Below are 14,099 nucleotides of genomic sequence, written 5' to 3' on the forward strand. Positions count from 1 at the left end.
GAAATTTCGGCAAGGTTGTCGAGCAGCTGACCGCAAGGTGTTCGAATTTCCTCGACAATGATACAACCGCACGCGGTAGGAGTTGCTTCAATGAGTTCACTGCAAATTCTTCCTTAACCAATTGGAAACATACATGCAGTGAAAAGGCCGGATACGTGTCACTCAGTTTTACAACACAATAGCAACTCGCTGTAGAATTAAGTCGATGGAGCTATGGAGCCGCCAGAGTTGGTGTGATGTGTTAACGAGAGAAGTGCCCGTATTCGTTGACACCATAAATTCAGAAGAAGATGTGGCAGCGGCCCACACTGCCTCGGCACGCTGCTTACTAGAGACCTTTTAGACAGGTGATAATACTACACCATAGCAATGTTCTTATGCTAAAAGGCAATTTGTCCATTGCATTGATAAGCCCAATAAAGAGAAAGAGGGAGAAAGAGATTGCAAAGGAATGCAAGAAGATTAACCAGAGGTAGCGCCTCTTCTAGACCAAAGTCAGTCACTTTCCACAGTAAGCGGATATAGTTCTATAGGTAGATCTACAGAGCGATGAAGGTCAAAACACGGACGCACTGAATTTGCGATTCTTAATCAGAAATTTTCTGAAGGCACGATGCGTGCTGGGGCTCAGCTATCAAGGTATAGATACCGAAATAATATGTGTACCGCCTTTCTTCTATTGTCACATTCAACTGGCATACGACAAAATGAATTTAAATATGAACATGTAGTCTCCCTTAATAAAGACAATGCGAAAGCTAATAATTTTTTTCGTCCTTCAGGCATCGTTCACCGTCTTAACGTGAATAACTTTTCAAATGAACCTTGATAACACTTTCGAAGACTGTCGTTGTCCCAGGCACTCGACGCATACGCAGGAGTTCGTTACCCCAAACACTGGCCTTAGTAGGGATCCTATACGGTTTACCCCAATGGCTGGTGAAAAGGTCACCCAGCCCGAAATCTCCGAGGACAGATTTTTTTTTCCCGTGCGACATATATTGTGCATGGGCACTCACGAAATATGTAACCGATCAGCCATACTAAGTCTTTAGATTGGTCGTTTCTCAAGCCCCCACTGCTCACTTATATCTTCTTGCTACCACGTAACACTTTTGTGTCCTTCAGCTTTAAGCCAGCATGTTACGAGTGCAGCATTTTGGGCTAGTTGGTGATCCATGTCATCAAAGAAATTGCGCGACGAAAACACGGACATAAGAAGACAGGTCCGTCTCCGTGTTTTAGTCGCGCAATCTCTTTGATGTTACGAGTACTGTGCTGCATATGCGAACACGACGCAAGCGCCTTTGGTTCGATGAAATCTGCCGGCTTCACTGTTCACGCTTCACCCAGTCACATTCCTCAACGCCGAACAAACGAAGTGCGCGCCGTCAGACAAGACAAACGAGCCAGGGCTTCATCTTAATATGCCGGTACGTCTGGCTGCCGACGTCAGCACAGGTGCTTATAATTTCTCATGCCGAACATAAACGCTTCGCTTTCGAGAACATACCTGTTTCTTAGTATATCAATTTAAAGTTCATTACGCCTCACTGAAATTCATTATTACTGAACACTCTCTTAGTTCTTCCTGTTTATTTTCTTTCGTGCTTGCTACCTGACGTCTCCGGCTGCGTCAGCACTATATGAGATCGCAAGGATGACGTTCGTATGTAAGTATATGCGGAATCCGTGGGGAGCTCCCAAGCGAAAGCGCATTACAAAAGGCCTACTGGACTCAAGAAGGAATGTTCCTGAGGGTACATGAAATTTAAATCTGCGCATAGAAGAAATCCCTATCACATGTCGCAGCAGCATCAACAATGATATTAAGGCGAAACCCTTGCAGATGCCTTACCAAACAGGAAAAATGACAGCCGGTGGCAGTGGCGGCGACGTCGAAACGAGGTGATGCAAAAAATCATTCTTACGACGCCACAGGTCGACGAAATTGATGACGTCATTATGACGTCACCGTGACCTCACAAGACGACGTTATCACACGGCATAGTCGCTTGACAAAACGCCGGCGGATCTCGGGGGCGGCATTGCCCCCGTGAAAAAGCCGGCAGATCCCACGCATTGTGGGAATCGATGTAATGCGAAGCAGCCACCAAAGAGCTGCATACATCGTCTTGTATGTCATTGAGGGAAATGCGTGTCATGGCTTTCAAGTTAACTCCTATTATTTATGTTCGTCACACTGTAACGTCGCGCAATACCCACTTCGGGGTCGCTCAAGCTAGAGAAACGGCCGCCAGCGCCCCATGAGCGTGGCACGCACGTCATGCTGTACATGACATACGTGTCATGACTTTCATGTTAACTCGTGTTATGTTCCTCACACAGTCACGTCGTAAGATACCAATTTTGGTGTATATCAAGCTAGCGAAACGGCCGCCAGCACCCCATGAGCGTGGCACGCAAGTCATGCTGTACATGACATACGTGTCGTGACTTTCATGTTAACTCGTGTTTTTATGTTCGTCACACAGTCACGTCGCGCAAAACCAATTCCGGGGTAGATCAAGCTAGCGAAACAGCCGCCAGCGCGCCATGATCGTGGCACGTAAGTCATGCTGTACATGACATGCGTGTCATTATTTTCATGTTAACTCGTGTTATTATGTTCGTCACATAGTCACGTTGCGCAATACCAATTTCGGGGTAGATCAAGCTAGCGAAACGGCCGCCAGCGCCCCATGAGCGTGGCACGTAAGTCATGCTGTACGTGACATGCGTGTCATGATTTTCATGTTAACTCGTGTGTTTATGTTCGCCACACAGTCAGGTCGCGCAATACCAATTTTGGGGCAGAGCAAGCTAGCGAAATGGCCGCCAGCGTTCCATGAGCGTGGCACGTAAGTCATGCTGTACATGACATGCGTGTCGTGATTTTCATGTTAACTCGTGTTATTTATGTTCGTTACACAGTCACGTCACAAGATACCAATTTTGGTGTATATAAATATAACGAAACCGCCGCCAGCGCCCCATGAGCGTGGCAAGTAAGTCATGCTGTGCATGACATGCGTGTCATGATTTTCATGTTAACTCGTGTTATTTATGTTCGTTACACAGTCACGTCGCGTAATGCCAATTTCGGGGTAGATCAAGCTAGCCAAACGGCCGCCAGCGCCCCATGAGCGTGGCACGTAAGTCATGCTGTACATGACATGCGTGTCGTGATTTTCATGTTAACTCGTGTTATTTATGTTCGTCACACAGTCACGTCGCAAGATACCAATTTTGGTGTATATCAAACGAGCGAAACGGCCGCCAGCGCAACATGAGCGTAGCATGTAAATCATGCTGTACATGACACGCGTGTCATGATTTTCATGTTATGACTTGTCATTTATGTTCGTCATACAGTCATGTTACGCCATACCAGTTTTGGTGCACATTCGATGAACCAAGCGACCAGGAGAGCACAAAGTCGTAGGCGGCTAGATAGATAGATAGATAGATAGATAGATAGATAGATAGATAGATAGATAGATAGATAGATAGATAGATAGATAGATAGATAGATAGATAGATAGATAGATAGATAGATAGATAGATAGATAGATAGATAGATAGATAGATAGATAGATAGATAGATAGATAGATAGATAGATAGATAGATAGATAGATAGATAGATAGATAGATAGATAGATAGATAGATAGATAGATAGATAGATAGATAGATAGATAGATAGATAGATAGATAGATAGATAGATAGATAGATAGATAGATAGATAGATAGATAGATAGATAGATAGATAGATAGATAGATAGATAGATAGATAGATAGATAGATAGATAGATAGATAGATAGATAGATAGATAGATAGATAGATAGATAGATAGATAGATAGATAGATAGATAGATAGATAGATAGATAGATAGATAGATAGATAGATAGATAGATAGATAGATAGATAGATAGATAGATAGATAGATAGATAGACAGACAGACAGACAGACAGACAGACAGACAGACAGACAGACAGACAGACAGACAGACAGACAGACAGACAGACAGACAGATAGATAGATAGATAGATAGATAGATAGATAGATAGATAGATAGATAGATAGATAGATAGATAGATAGATAGATAGATAGATAGATAGATAGATACGCTCAAACTCGCAGAAGTTCGCTAAGAAATGTTTCGCATTTAAAAAGCAGACATGGCGCGATTGTGAAAGAAAGAGCAACGCCTATTTAGCTAATCTCAACGATTCCGTGCAAAGGTACAGAATGACAAATCAGACTTCGTCGAGACATAGTGCAATCTCGAATATGAAGGCACTTATGAATGGCTTTGCCCCAGGGCAGGCGTACCTGTCGTGCAAAAGCGTCAGTATACGCAGACATAGGACAGCTTCTATTTATGCCTTGCTATACATTCCCAAACAAAGGCACGCTCTTTGCAACGCCCTGCGCGAGCTTATCCAAATACGAGCCTATTCGAATCGCACCTTGCTTGCAATGCGCGATGATACAGCATCACAGTTTTCTCTCGCAACAAACTTTTGTCGCTAACACCACGCTCTCTTATTTTACAACCGAGCTGTAATAGCCCACCTCCGTGATATCTTCGTGTCACTGTGCGTATGCAAAAACTCCTAGTGCCATCTAGGAAGCAGTGGTAGAACTATAACAGATTAGTTATTACATCGCTCCCTTGAGGGCACCAGGGGTTTTATCCCTTGGATTCTTCAAACGCGTATTTCAAGCATCGAACTGATAGAACCCCTGCTTGCCTCTAGGGAGTAGTGTAATAACTATAGTGTACTAGAATAATCTCCTAGTGACGCGTCCAGGAGGCAGAGACAATAGGCCGGTTGAAGCAAACGCCAGTAGACGCCACTGGTGGCGTTGCTGCGCTTTTTTCTAGATAGCAGGGTGGCAGAAAAAAGGCAAAATGGTTAGAGATTGAGGGACAGTTAAACAAGGAACAGATAGGTGTTTATGCGGTTACAGAAACACACCTTAGAGACTTGGAAGAGCCACCACATATTGAAAATTATGTTTGGGAAGGATGTAACAGGATCACATCAGAAAGGAGAGGTGGGGGGGTTGGAATGCTAATTCATAGCAGAACAAAATGGGAGAGAGTGAAACAAACGTGTTCAGAGCACATGTGGGTTTCGGGCACAGTAGGTGGAAAGAAAACGTGGCTAGGTGTAGCTTACTTGTGGACAGGCAATAACTGCAGAGAAAAGAATCTGGAGATAGTGAAATGCATAAGCACCGATATTAAAGAATTTGGTCATGATGCCGAGATAATCCTTCTAGGGGACATGAACGCTCACATTCATGACCTTGACGGATATTCAGACACCAATGGCAAGTTATTGCTAGATCTCTGCGAGCAACATAGTCTTGAGATAGTTAACGTGGGGCCTAAGTGTGAGGGGCAGATCACGTGGGAAGTCAGAAACAGGCAATCGAGCATTGATTACTGTCTCATGACAGAAGGAATATATGACAAACTTAGAGAGATGAGAATAGACGAAGAAGGCATTAACAGCTTGGGTAGTGATCATAAACGCATAATATTACAAATGGGATATAAAACTGAAAATAAGAACATAGAATCAAAGTTTGGCAGCTCGTATCTAAATGACAAACAAATAACAAATATAGCCGCAAGAGTCGAGGATAAAGTAGACGAACTACCAGGCAAAGACTGGAAGTATAGTGAGCTGCTACATGTAATCACGAAAGAAATGGAAATAGAGAAGAAAACTATTTGTTGGAAAGGAAAGAAAAAGCCAAAAAGTTGGTGGAACAAAGAAATCCGGGAAGCGATCGATATGCGACGTCAGGCATCACGGGAGCACAGACAGGCAAAAAAGGAGAAGCGGCCACAGGACGAAGTCAACCAAATATGGGAAATATATTTAGAGCAAAAATCCATTGTGCAGAAATTAGTCGAGGCAAAAATTAAAGGTGAAAGTGAACGCTGGATGACAGAGATTCGCGAAAAGAAGAAGGCCGCGCCTAGGATATTTTGGAGCCACCTAAAAGCGCTGGGTAGGAAGTCTGTCACAATGCAACAACATATGGTAGATGAAGGAGGAAATAAATTGGAAGGATATGAAGCGCTAGGTTACATCCGAAAGATAACAGCCGATTCGTTTAAAAAGGTCCCCCAGGGGATTCCCCCGGTGAGTAAAAGTACGCAAAGGAGTGCAACCGACGAAGATGTAGTACTAGAGAATTTCAATTGGAAGAAGGCCGAAGGAAAAATTCCTAAGCGCACTACTCCGGGCTTAGATGGGGTTCCCGTCAGCCTCATTAACGAACTCGGGCATAACACTAAAGAAGCACTGCTGAAAGCCGTAGAAAAGTGCTTACAGGAGAGGGAAATACCAGACAGTTGGAGAAAAAGTAGAATGAACTTAATCTATAAAGGCAAGGGAGAAAAAGATAACATTCGCTCGTATAGACCGCTAACAATTACATCGGTGCTATACAGGTTGGCGATGCAGGCAGTAAAATTAAAAATAGAAGCGTGGGTAGAACAAAATGATATTTTGGGAGAACTTCAGAATGGATTTCGAATCGACAGGCGGTTAGACGATAATCTGTGTGTTCTTACCCAGTGTATAGAAATATCTAAAATAGAAAACAGGCCCTTATACGTAGCTTATCTAGATATCACCGGGGCGTATGACAACGTTAATCAGGAAATTTTGTGGGATATATTGAAGGAAGTGGGCATAGGTGACGACTGTGTACAGCTTTTGAGGGAAATATACCGAGGAAATACAGTTTGTATAGAATGGGAAGGAATAAGTAGCAAGGACAGCGTTGAAATTAGCAAGGGGCTGAGACAGGGATGCCCTTTGTCCCCGCTGTTATTCATGCTGTACATGGCGAGGATGGAAAAAGCGCTAGAAGGTAGCAACATTGGATTTAATTTGTCACACAAACAGGTCGGAGCGATGGTTGAGCAGAAGCTTCCAGGTCTATTTTATGCTGATGATATTGTCTTATTTGCGGACAGTCAAGATGATATACAGCGACTGGCAGATATATGCGGAAGGGAGTGTGAGGCTCTAGGACTAGGATTTAGTGCAACAAAATGTGGATTGATGGTATTCAATGATCACGGAGACCATACGGTATTAATACAGGGCCAAAAAATACCGAGGGTAAGCGAGTACAAGTACCTCGGAGTATGGGTAAATGAGTGGGATAGATATATGGAGGTACAAGAGAAAGCATCGGTAGCAAAGGGAAAGAGGAATGCTGCAATTATGAAGCACAGAGCTTTATGGGGATACAATAGGTACGAGGTGCTTCGAGGGCTGTGGAAGGGTGTGATGGTTCCGGGGCTTACATTTGGGAACTCAGTGGTGTGCATGAAGTCAGAGGTGCAATCAGGAATGGATGTAAATCAAAGGACGGTGGGCCGCCTCGCGTTGGGCGCTCACGGGAAGACGACAAATGAGGCGGTAAAGGGTGATATGGGATGGACAGGCTTTGAAGTGAGGGAAGCGCAGAGCAAAATGAGATTCGAAGAGAGGCTGAGGAAAATGAAGGAGAGTAGATGGGCAGAGAAGGTTTTCAGGTATTTGTATAGAAAAAGCGTTGACACGCAGTGGAGAAAAAGAACTAGGAGGCTCACCAGTAAATATACGGCTGGCAGTGCGGGCGATATGGCAACAAGGAGCATTAAGCGGAAGGTCAGAGAGGCGGAGAGGACTTATTGGATGACAGCGATGGAAAAGAAGCCGGCTCTGAGTAACTACCGAAAAGGAAAAAACGAAATAAGGAGGGAAAGGTTTTATGATAATTCAAGGGGAAGCGCTTTACTGTTTGAAGCAAGGTCGGGCTGCCTTAGAACGCGTAGTTATAAAGCGAGATTTAGTAACGAAGAAGAACAATGTACATGCTGCGGGGGAACTAAGGAAACGATGGAACATGTACTGATTGAATGTGGCGATATTCACCCAGGTATACGTGTGGGCACGAGTCTACATGAAGCCTTGGGTTTTAGGGACAACAATGGAAAGCTGAACACGTCCGCGATAGAAATAAGTAAGAGACGGTTAGAGTATTGGTGGCAGAAAAGTAGAGATAAAGAACAAAAATAAATAATGGGGGAAAAATAAGGTCATTCTGCCTTAAGAGGCAGAGAGATGGACCGTGAATTTATATTTTTTGGTATAATAACATAGATTTAATCAATGTAGATAAGGTACTAGGCCAACATGAAACAAGGAAGCTTCTTTTTTTTTTTTTTTCTTCGAGCCTGGTGGGGCAGACATGTCACCGCCCCGTTTTAAAGGGGACGCTCATAGCATCCATCCATCCATCCTAGTCGCGGAGCCAGTTCGCGCCGGTTTGGGCCGGTTCAGACGCGCTTTGCAGCTGCTTGCCTCGTGCGCGTCCCCTGCGACGCTACGTTCAACGTCGCAGTTCTTTAAAAAAAAAAAAAAAGAAATGGTGGATGACTTTTTTTTTTCTCCGGACGCTTACATGTGGGATGCTTCCATGTAGTACGAAAATAGCGCCCCTTTTCATTTCCTTCACGAATCACTCTCGATTGCACGCCGTAAAATGAGGTAAGGAAACGCAGGAATAATCTTGTTTAGCTGCGTTTCTGTAACCGAGAATAAATCACGAAAAGTTTGCCACCATCAATATGCGTCGTCGAGGCCGTTATTTCATCGTACGCCGTCTGGCATAGCAACGCAGCGTATACGTTGCTGAGCACTTTTGTGTAGTTTGCGATGAGCATGCGATTTAATTGTTGTGCTAGGTATTGCGCAATAGAAGCAAAACATGCAGAGTTACTCATATGATGGGTTTGTGCAAATAGATGATAAAAAAATGCGAATAGATACTGCTGCAGGCGATGTCCCGAACTGCAATGAATCCGCCGGTCTGCGGCAGTAACGCTAGCAGACCACTAGAAAAAGGCGCAGTGGCGGCGCCTGGTGGCGTCTACACAAACGGGCACGCGCGCTCCTTCTCAGACGCGTCACTAGGAAATTATTCTAGTACACTATAGTAATAACTAATGTATTAAAGTGATAAAAACCCGCTGGTACGTGTTTCCCCAGGTCAGTCGAGTCCATGCGCTGCGTTGGCATGGTCGTCCGTAGCAAGCATGGAGCGCAGCGTTTCCAGATGGAAGCGTGAGAGAGCATTTAAGATGCAGTACACGCCTCATACAGCAAGTACAAGTAATAATAACTGCTGCGGTTATAGGTGCCAAAACCCCGATTATGATTCTGGTTATGATTATGAGGCACGCCATAGTGAATGACTTCAGACTAATTTCGAACACCTGGGGTTCTTTAATGCACATCTAAATCTAAGCCCCACTGAAGTTCTTTGCATTTCGCCCCCGTCGAAAGTGGCCGCCGTGCCCGGGAATTGAACCCGCGTCCTCAAGCTTAGCAGCACGTCCACACAGGAAATGTTTCGGCAGTGGCAATGCGGTGTATCGTTACGTTGCTTCCTTGCTATTCACTTTGATGTCTACAGTAATCCTGAGGAAACTTATGCTGCATTTATTCCCACAGACACTGTTCTCTAGTTTTTCCTGCCCCCCCCCCCTTTTTTTTTTACAGTTTAGTACGAGCTGGTGAGAAAGAGAACTTCCAATACTCTCGCCGTTAATCTCCGACAAAGAGGAACGGAACAAAGAAAGCAAGAATTTACGCAAGATACACTACGGCATGAACATAGCTAGGTGTCATAAGATCAGATTCCTCTGTTTCTCATAGGATATTGTGGGGTGCACTACATTCAATGTAATCACGGATATGTAGCAAACGGTAGGATATATCCCCTTAGGACATTTTTCATTTATGCTTTCCCTCGCATTTTGTTTTGTCGTTTTCTTCAATATTTTCCGTTTTCAAAACGAAGAATAGAGGCTTTGCTACGATTTACACTGGACGGCGACTCAGATGGTGGCAGTCATATGACTTTTTCAAAGGAGTCCTGAACCATCCCTCAATCCTGGTGGAGGAACACATTATGTGGAAAGCCGACACTGCCATGGACACCTCCACCAAATATTGCAGACGTGCGCGGCAAGCAGAGTTAAGAAGGAAAACGCGAAATTGCCATTTTCTCAGGCACCCACTTTTCTTACAGAAGTTTGATGTGCTCACTCTCTTCGGAGCTGCCGGCGCCTGCTGTTTGACGTCTCAAAAGTGATAGCATGTTATTGGCCAACAGCCGACATAAATCAAGAGCGACGTTTGGGTCACATGCGCTTCTTCACACGGGTTGCCGCCACGCGCCGGCAGCGAGCTCCATAGTCCGCCAACACCACACAGTAGCCACACTAGCGCGAGCGGGAATCGCAACGGCAGACAGCGATCACGTTTCATTACACGCGCTGAACTTCTTTCCCCGTCATCATTTCTTCTGTAGCGCGCTCGTCGGGCCGAGAGAAGAGAAAAAGCGCTTGAAGCCTGCGACAGATCTCTCTAACCCAGCTCGTTCTTGGTGGATTCAAAAATGTTTGCGGTAATCGATTCGTGATGTAATAAACTCCCATACTTAGTTCATTCGATGATTACTTGGAAATGTGCTTCATGACCCCTTTAAACGATGTTCTTGAGTTTAGGTTACTGCGTATAGCTTACTGTAGGTTTGTGCGCATTTCTGACAAGACACTGTGTAAGGAAAATGAGCGACACCATAGACGAACATCAGCATTTCAATGGTGTACTGACATGCATTTTCTAACTTAGAGGATTTCTCGCACAAAGTAGTTTCTTTCGAAAAACTAAATGTGTTTGCTCTCTCTCTCTCTCTGACACACATAGCTCAAGGAATGACGCTTAACAACAATAAAGGTGAAGAAACACGTATAAGAAAAAAAACAACCTTTAGACTCTCTAAGATCCACCGTAAATGCCAGGCCTGGCGTCAATGACATTACGGTGTCGTCACGACGCAGAGTAAAATTTGCTGACGAAATTCTAAGCGTCAATGCATCCTCATAAACAAAGACAGCGAGCGTAGCTCGGACGCCCGCTCTCTTTGTTTTTCGCGGACGCTAGCTTGACCTGGCTACGCTCGCACGTGGCGGCCACAGTGATCGCAAAACCATGACGTCAAAACGAACCCACTTTTTGAGAATCGAAAACTATGCTGGTTCGTTGAAGCAGATAGTAGTTACTTAGGTTCCTCTAGCACTAGTCAATTTTTGTGTTTGTCAGCTTTTGTTCTCCTCGTCAGCACTTGTTGACAAATTAAGGGTCAAACTTCTCAAGTTTGAAGAATAATTTATCCATGAACAACGGAAACGAAGTTTCACGGCGCCATCACTTTTTTGAAAAAAGAACCAACATACACTTCTATTTAGCTAAAGGGTAAGATAGTGCCCGACCGTGCTTAAGATCAGTTTTTTTTTATCTCAGCATAAATGTAGCCACAAAATATTGATGGCTGTAGATAATAAATAAACAATATTTACGCGCTTTAGCTGACGCACAGGAGAAGACTATGCCCTTTCCTCAAGTTTTAGCAAAATATCGTGTCCAATTTCGCACAAAGCTCTGTGAGAGGTCCAAAGCTCTGCAGGCAGAAAAGCAGAGTCCTCTTCCGTCAGCGCGTTGGAGCGTTAAGACATACACAGAGAGGCTCTACAAAGTGACACTGGAGACATTCTCATGGAGTGTTTTACCACCCCAATCGCCAGTATGAACATGTTTCTATAAAGGAATCTATATTGACAACAATGCTGCACGACCACCGTCACCTCAAGTAAACACTGTTCGCTCAATAAATGATACAGTGACATGATCCTACGTTTGAACATGTTAAACACATCAATACACCTTGCACACAACGCATAGTCATGATTCGCTCACCAACTTGGACTTTTTGTTCTTTAGGTCTTTCAGTAGTTGCCACCTGGAGGCGGCGTTGGCTGCGTCATCGACGACCTGGCTCCTGGACGTGGATATGTGGTCAGCCCTCGGCGCGGGAGAAGACGTTTCCCGCGGTGAATCCGGCGTCATGGACGTAGGCGACTCGTGTGGCCATTTTAACCTTGTTCCTGACACAACCTTTTTGGAACCTGCGGTGTTCGCAACGGCAGCGCCACTAGGTGCGCTCGCTTCGCCATCGACGCCTTCGTCATCAATGACCAGGCTGCCTTCCTCCGGCAGGTCGTCGTAGTCGTCGGTAGCATCACAAGCGCTTTCGGAAAACTCTTCCGAAGCAACAACCGTGGAACCGGCGGAGCCATCGTTTTGTCCCTGGCCTTCCATGGCATCTACGAGAGGTAGGAAAAGTTCAATGGCCTTGTGGTCCACGTTGGATGCCTCCAGGGAGCGCGACGCGGGACTCTCGTCACCGGACAAGTTTTCGTAGTTGTCACTGAGCACGTAATTGCACTTGGCAACGCCAGCGCGCATTTGACTGTCGTCTTTCTTGCACACCATGTCGCCTTCTCCCTGACGTCGTTCCTCCGCAGCCCGGTGTCGCTGCGGCTGCTGGTGATGCCTCTGCTGCTGCTGCTGCGAGGACTGCACCGCGCTTTGCAGTGGAGGCGGGGACGAAAGTTCCGTGCTGGGTCGACGCTGGGAACGCTCCACTGACGCCGGCGACGACCTCGGCCCTCGAAGTTCCGATTCGGAACTCTCGTGACCCCGAACGCTCTCCTGCTTAACGCTGCTCGAAGGGATCCTGACGAGTTGGTTGTGGTGCTGATGGCGGTTTTGTTGGTGCAGACTCTGCTGCAGTGTCCGGGACGGAGACCTTAGATGTGACTTGTCCGTTCTGGACGAGGTTATTGCGGGGTTCTTGGGAACAGGGACTTCCGACGGCTCCTCCGTCTTGAAGAAAGGAGACTCCAGCTTGATGGGCTGCGGCGCCTTCTCAATCATGCTGGGCAGCCGCGCCACCCTGGTACATACACTGCGTTCGAGGCACTCTCGCCGGAGGGTCTCCAGCAGCTCGCTGGAGAGTGGCTTATCACCCGGCGTCTTGCGCTGCTGCAGCGGCGGTGGGCCCGAGCCATCTTGCCTGGCAGAACCATTGGGGCCGTTCGCACAGGGGGGCGTCTGTGCCGTGCGAACTTCTTGCTCCTGGGTCATGGGCGGCAGCTGACCGATCTGCTGCATGGCCGCCTCACGCCGCCAGGGCATGTAGGCGCGCCGCCACGACCGCTGCTCCAGTCATCGGAACAGCCCCCCGGTTTCCCGCGCGTTCGCGCCACCGCTCGGGGCACGGCAGACCTGCGAATGATAAGTGCCGAGAAAGAAGAAAAGGACACGTTATTTCACGCGTACAAAACGAAAGGAATCGCCAAAGACACGGCATATACATATATATCAGGCTACCGCAAACAAAGGTGACTCGACCTGGCTGGCATTCATCAAAGACAATGTAGCACGTAGTTCATTATTCGTGAAAGTATGGCAGCAAGCTGTCACTACATGCTGAATATGCTAGAGTGAGTAACGCCCGTTACCCACTCGCAGAAACTGCGTTGTTGTAACTCACTTTCAGGTTGCGATGAAAAAACTTAAAGGGGACCTGCAACAGTTTTTGATCATGGTCAGAAAACGCTGCCGATCGGTAGTCAAGGCGCCTGAGAACGCGCAAACAAAACATTACAGCGCAGCACGCGGCCTGGAATTTACAATCAATTCCCAAAGACAGCTAGAAATCGTTCCCTCTTCTTCCTACAAATGATGCCATATACCCAAATGACCGCGCCATATACCCAAATTCGCGCCATTGGCTGATCTGAGCATCGAAAGCTGCATAATTACGGCGGCCGCCACGTGCCCGCGTGCACACTCGCGATCACAGTTAAAGTAAGCCGCACGTTCGAAGAAAAAAAAAAGCAAAAGTGCTCAAGGACATGACGCGCGCGTGACGTAACTTCTATCCCCGTGCCATCTGTCCCTGCTTTGTTTCCAGGGCGCTCGTCGGGGAGAGAGGAGAAAGCAATTACAACGTGCGAAAAATTTCTGTAACTCCACTCGTACTTGGTGGATTCTAAAAATTCTTGCGGCGGCCGATTAGTGAGGCAATAAACTCATTTAATGAAGTCATTCGATGGTTATTTGGAAAACGGTTACAGGGCCCCTTTAAGCAATTAAGG

General features: G+C 46.1%; 1 protein-coding gene across 3 annotated transcripts in view; it reads right to left on the reverse strand.

Annotated features, from left to right (window-relative positions):
* LOC119390066 (uncharacterized) overlaps positions 1-14,099 on the reverse strand; it is a 220,911-nt gene that overhangs the window by 47,374 nt on the left and 159,438 nt on the right. For all 3 annotated transcript variants that reach the window (XR_007415763.1, XM_049414630.1, XM_037657600.2), the window contains exon 2: positions 11,854-13,224. Coding sequence is in view for 2 of the 3 variants with exons in the window: in XM_049414630.1 (XP_049270587.1) it covers positions 11,854-13,134 (1,281 nt within the window). In the remaining variant the exon portion in view is untranslated. The remainder of the gene's footprint in view (positions 1-11,853; positions 13,225-14,099) is intronic.

Source organism: Rhipicephalus sanguineus, chromosome 4, assembly GCF_013339695.2.
Source record: "Rhipicephalus sanguineus isolate Rsan-2018 chromosome 4, BIME_Rsan_1.4, whole genome shotgun sequence".
Classification (NCBI taxonomy): Eukaryota; Metazoa; Arthropoda; class Arachnida; order Ixodida; family Ixodidae; genus Rhipicephalus; species Rhipicephalus sanguineus.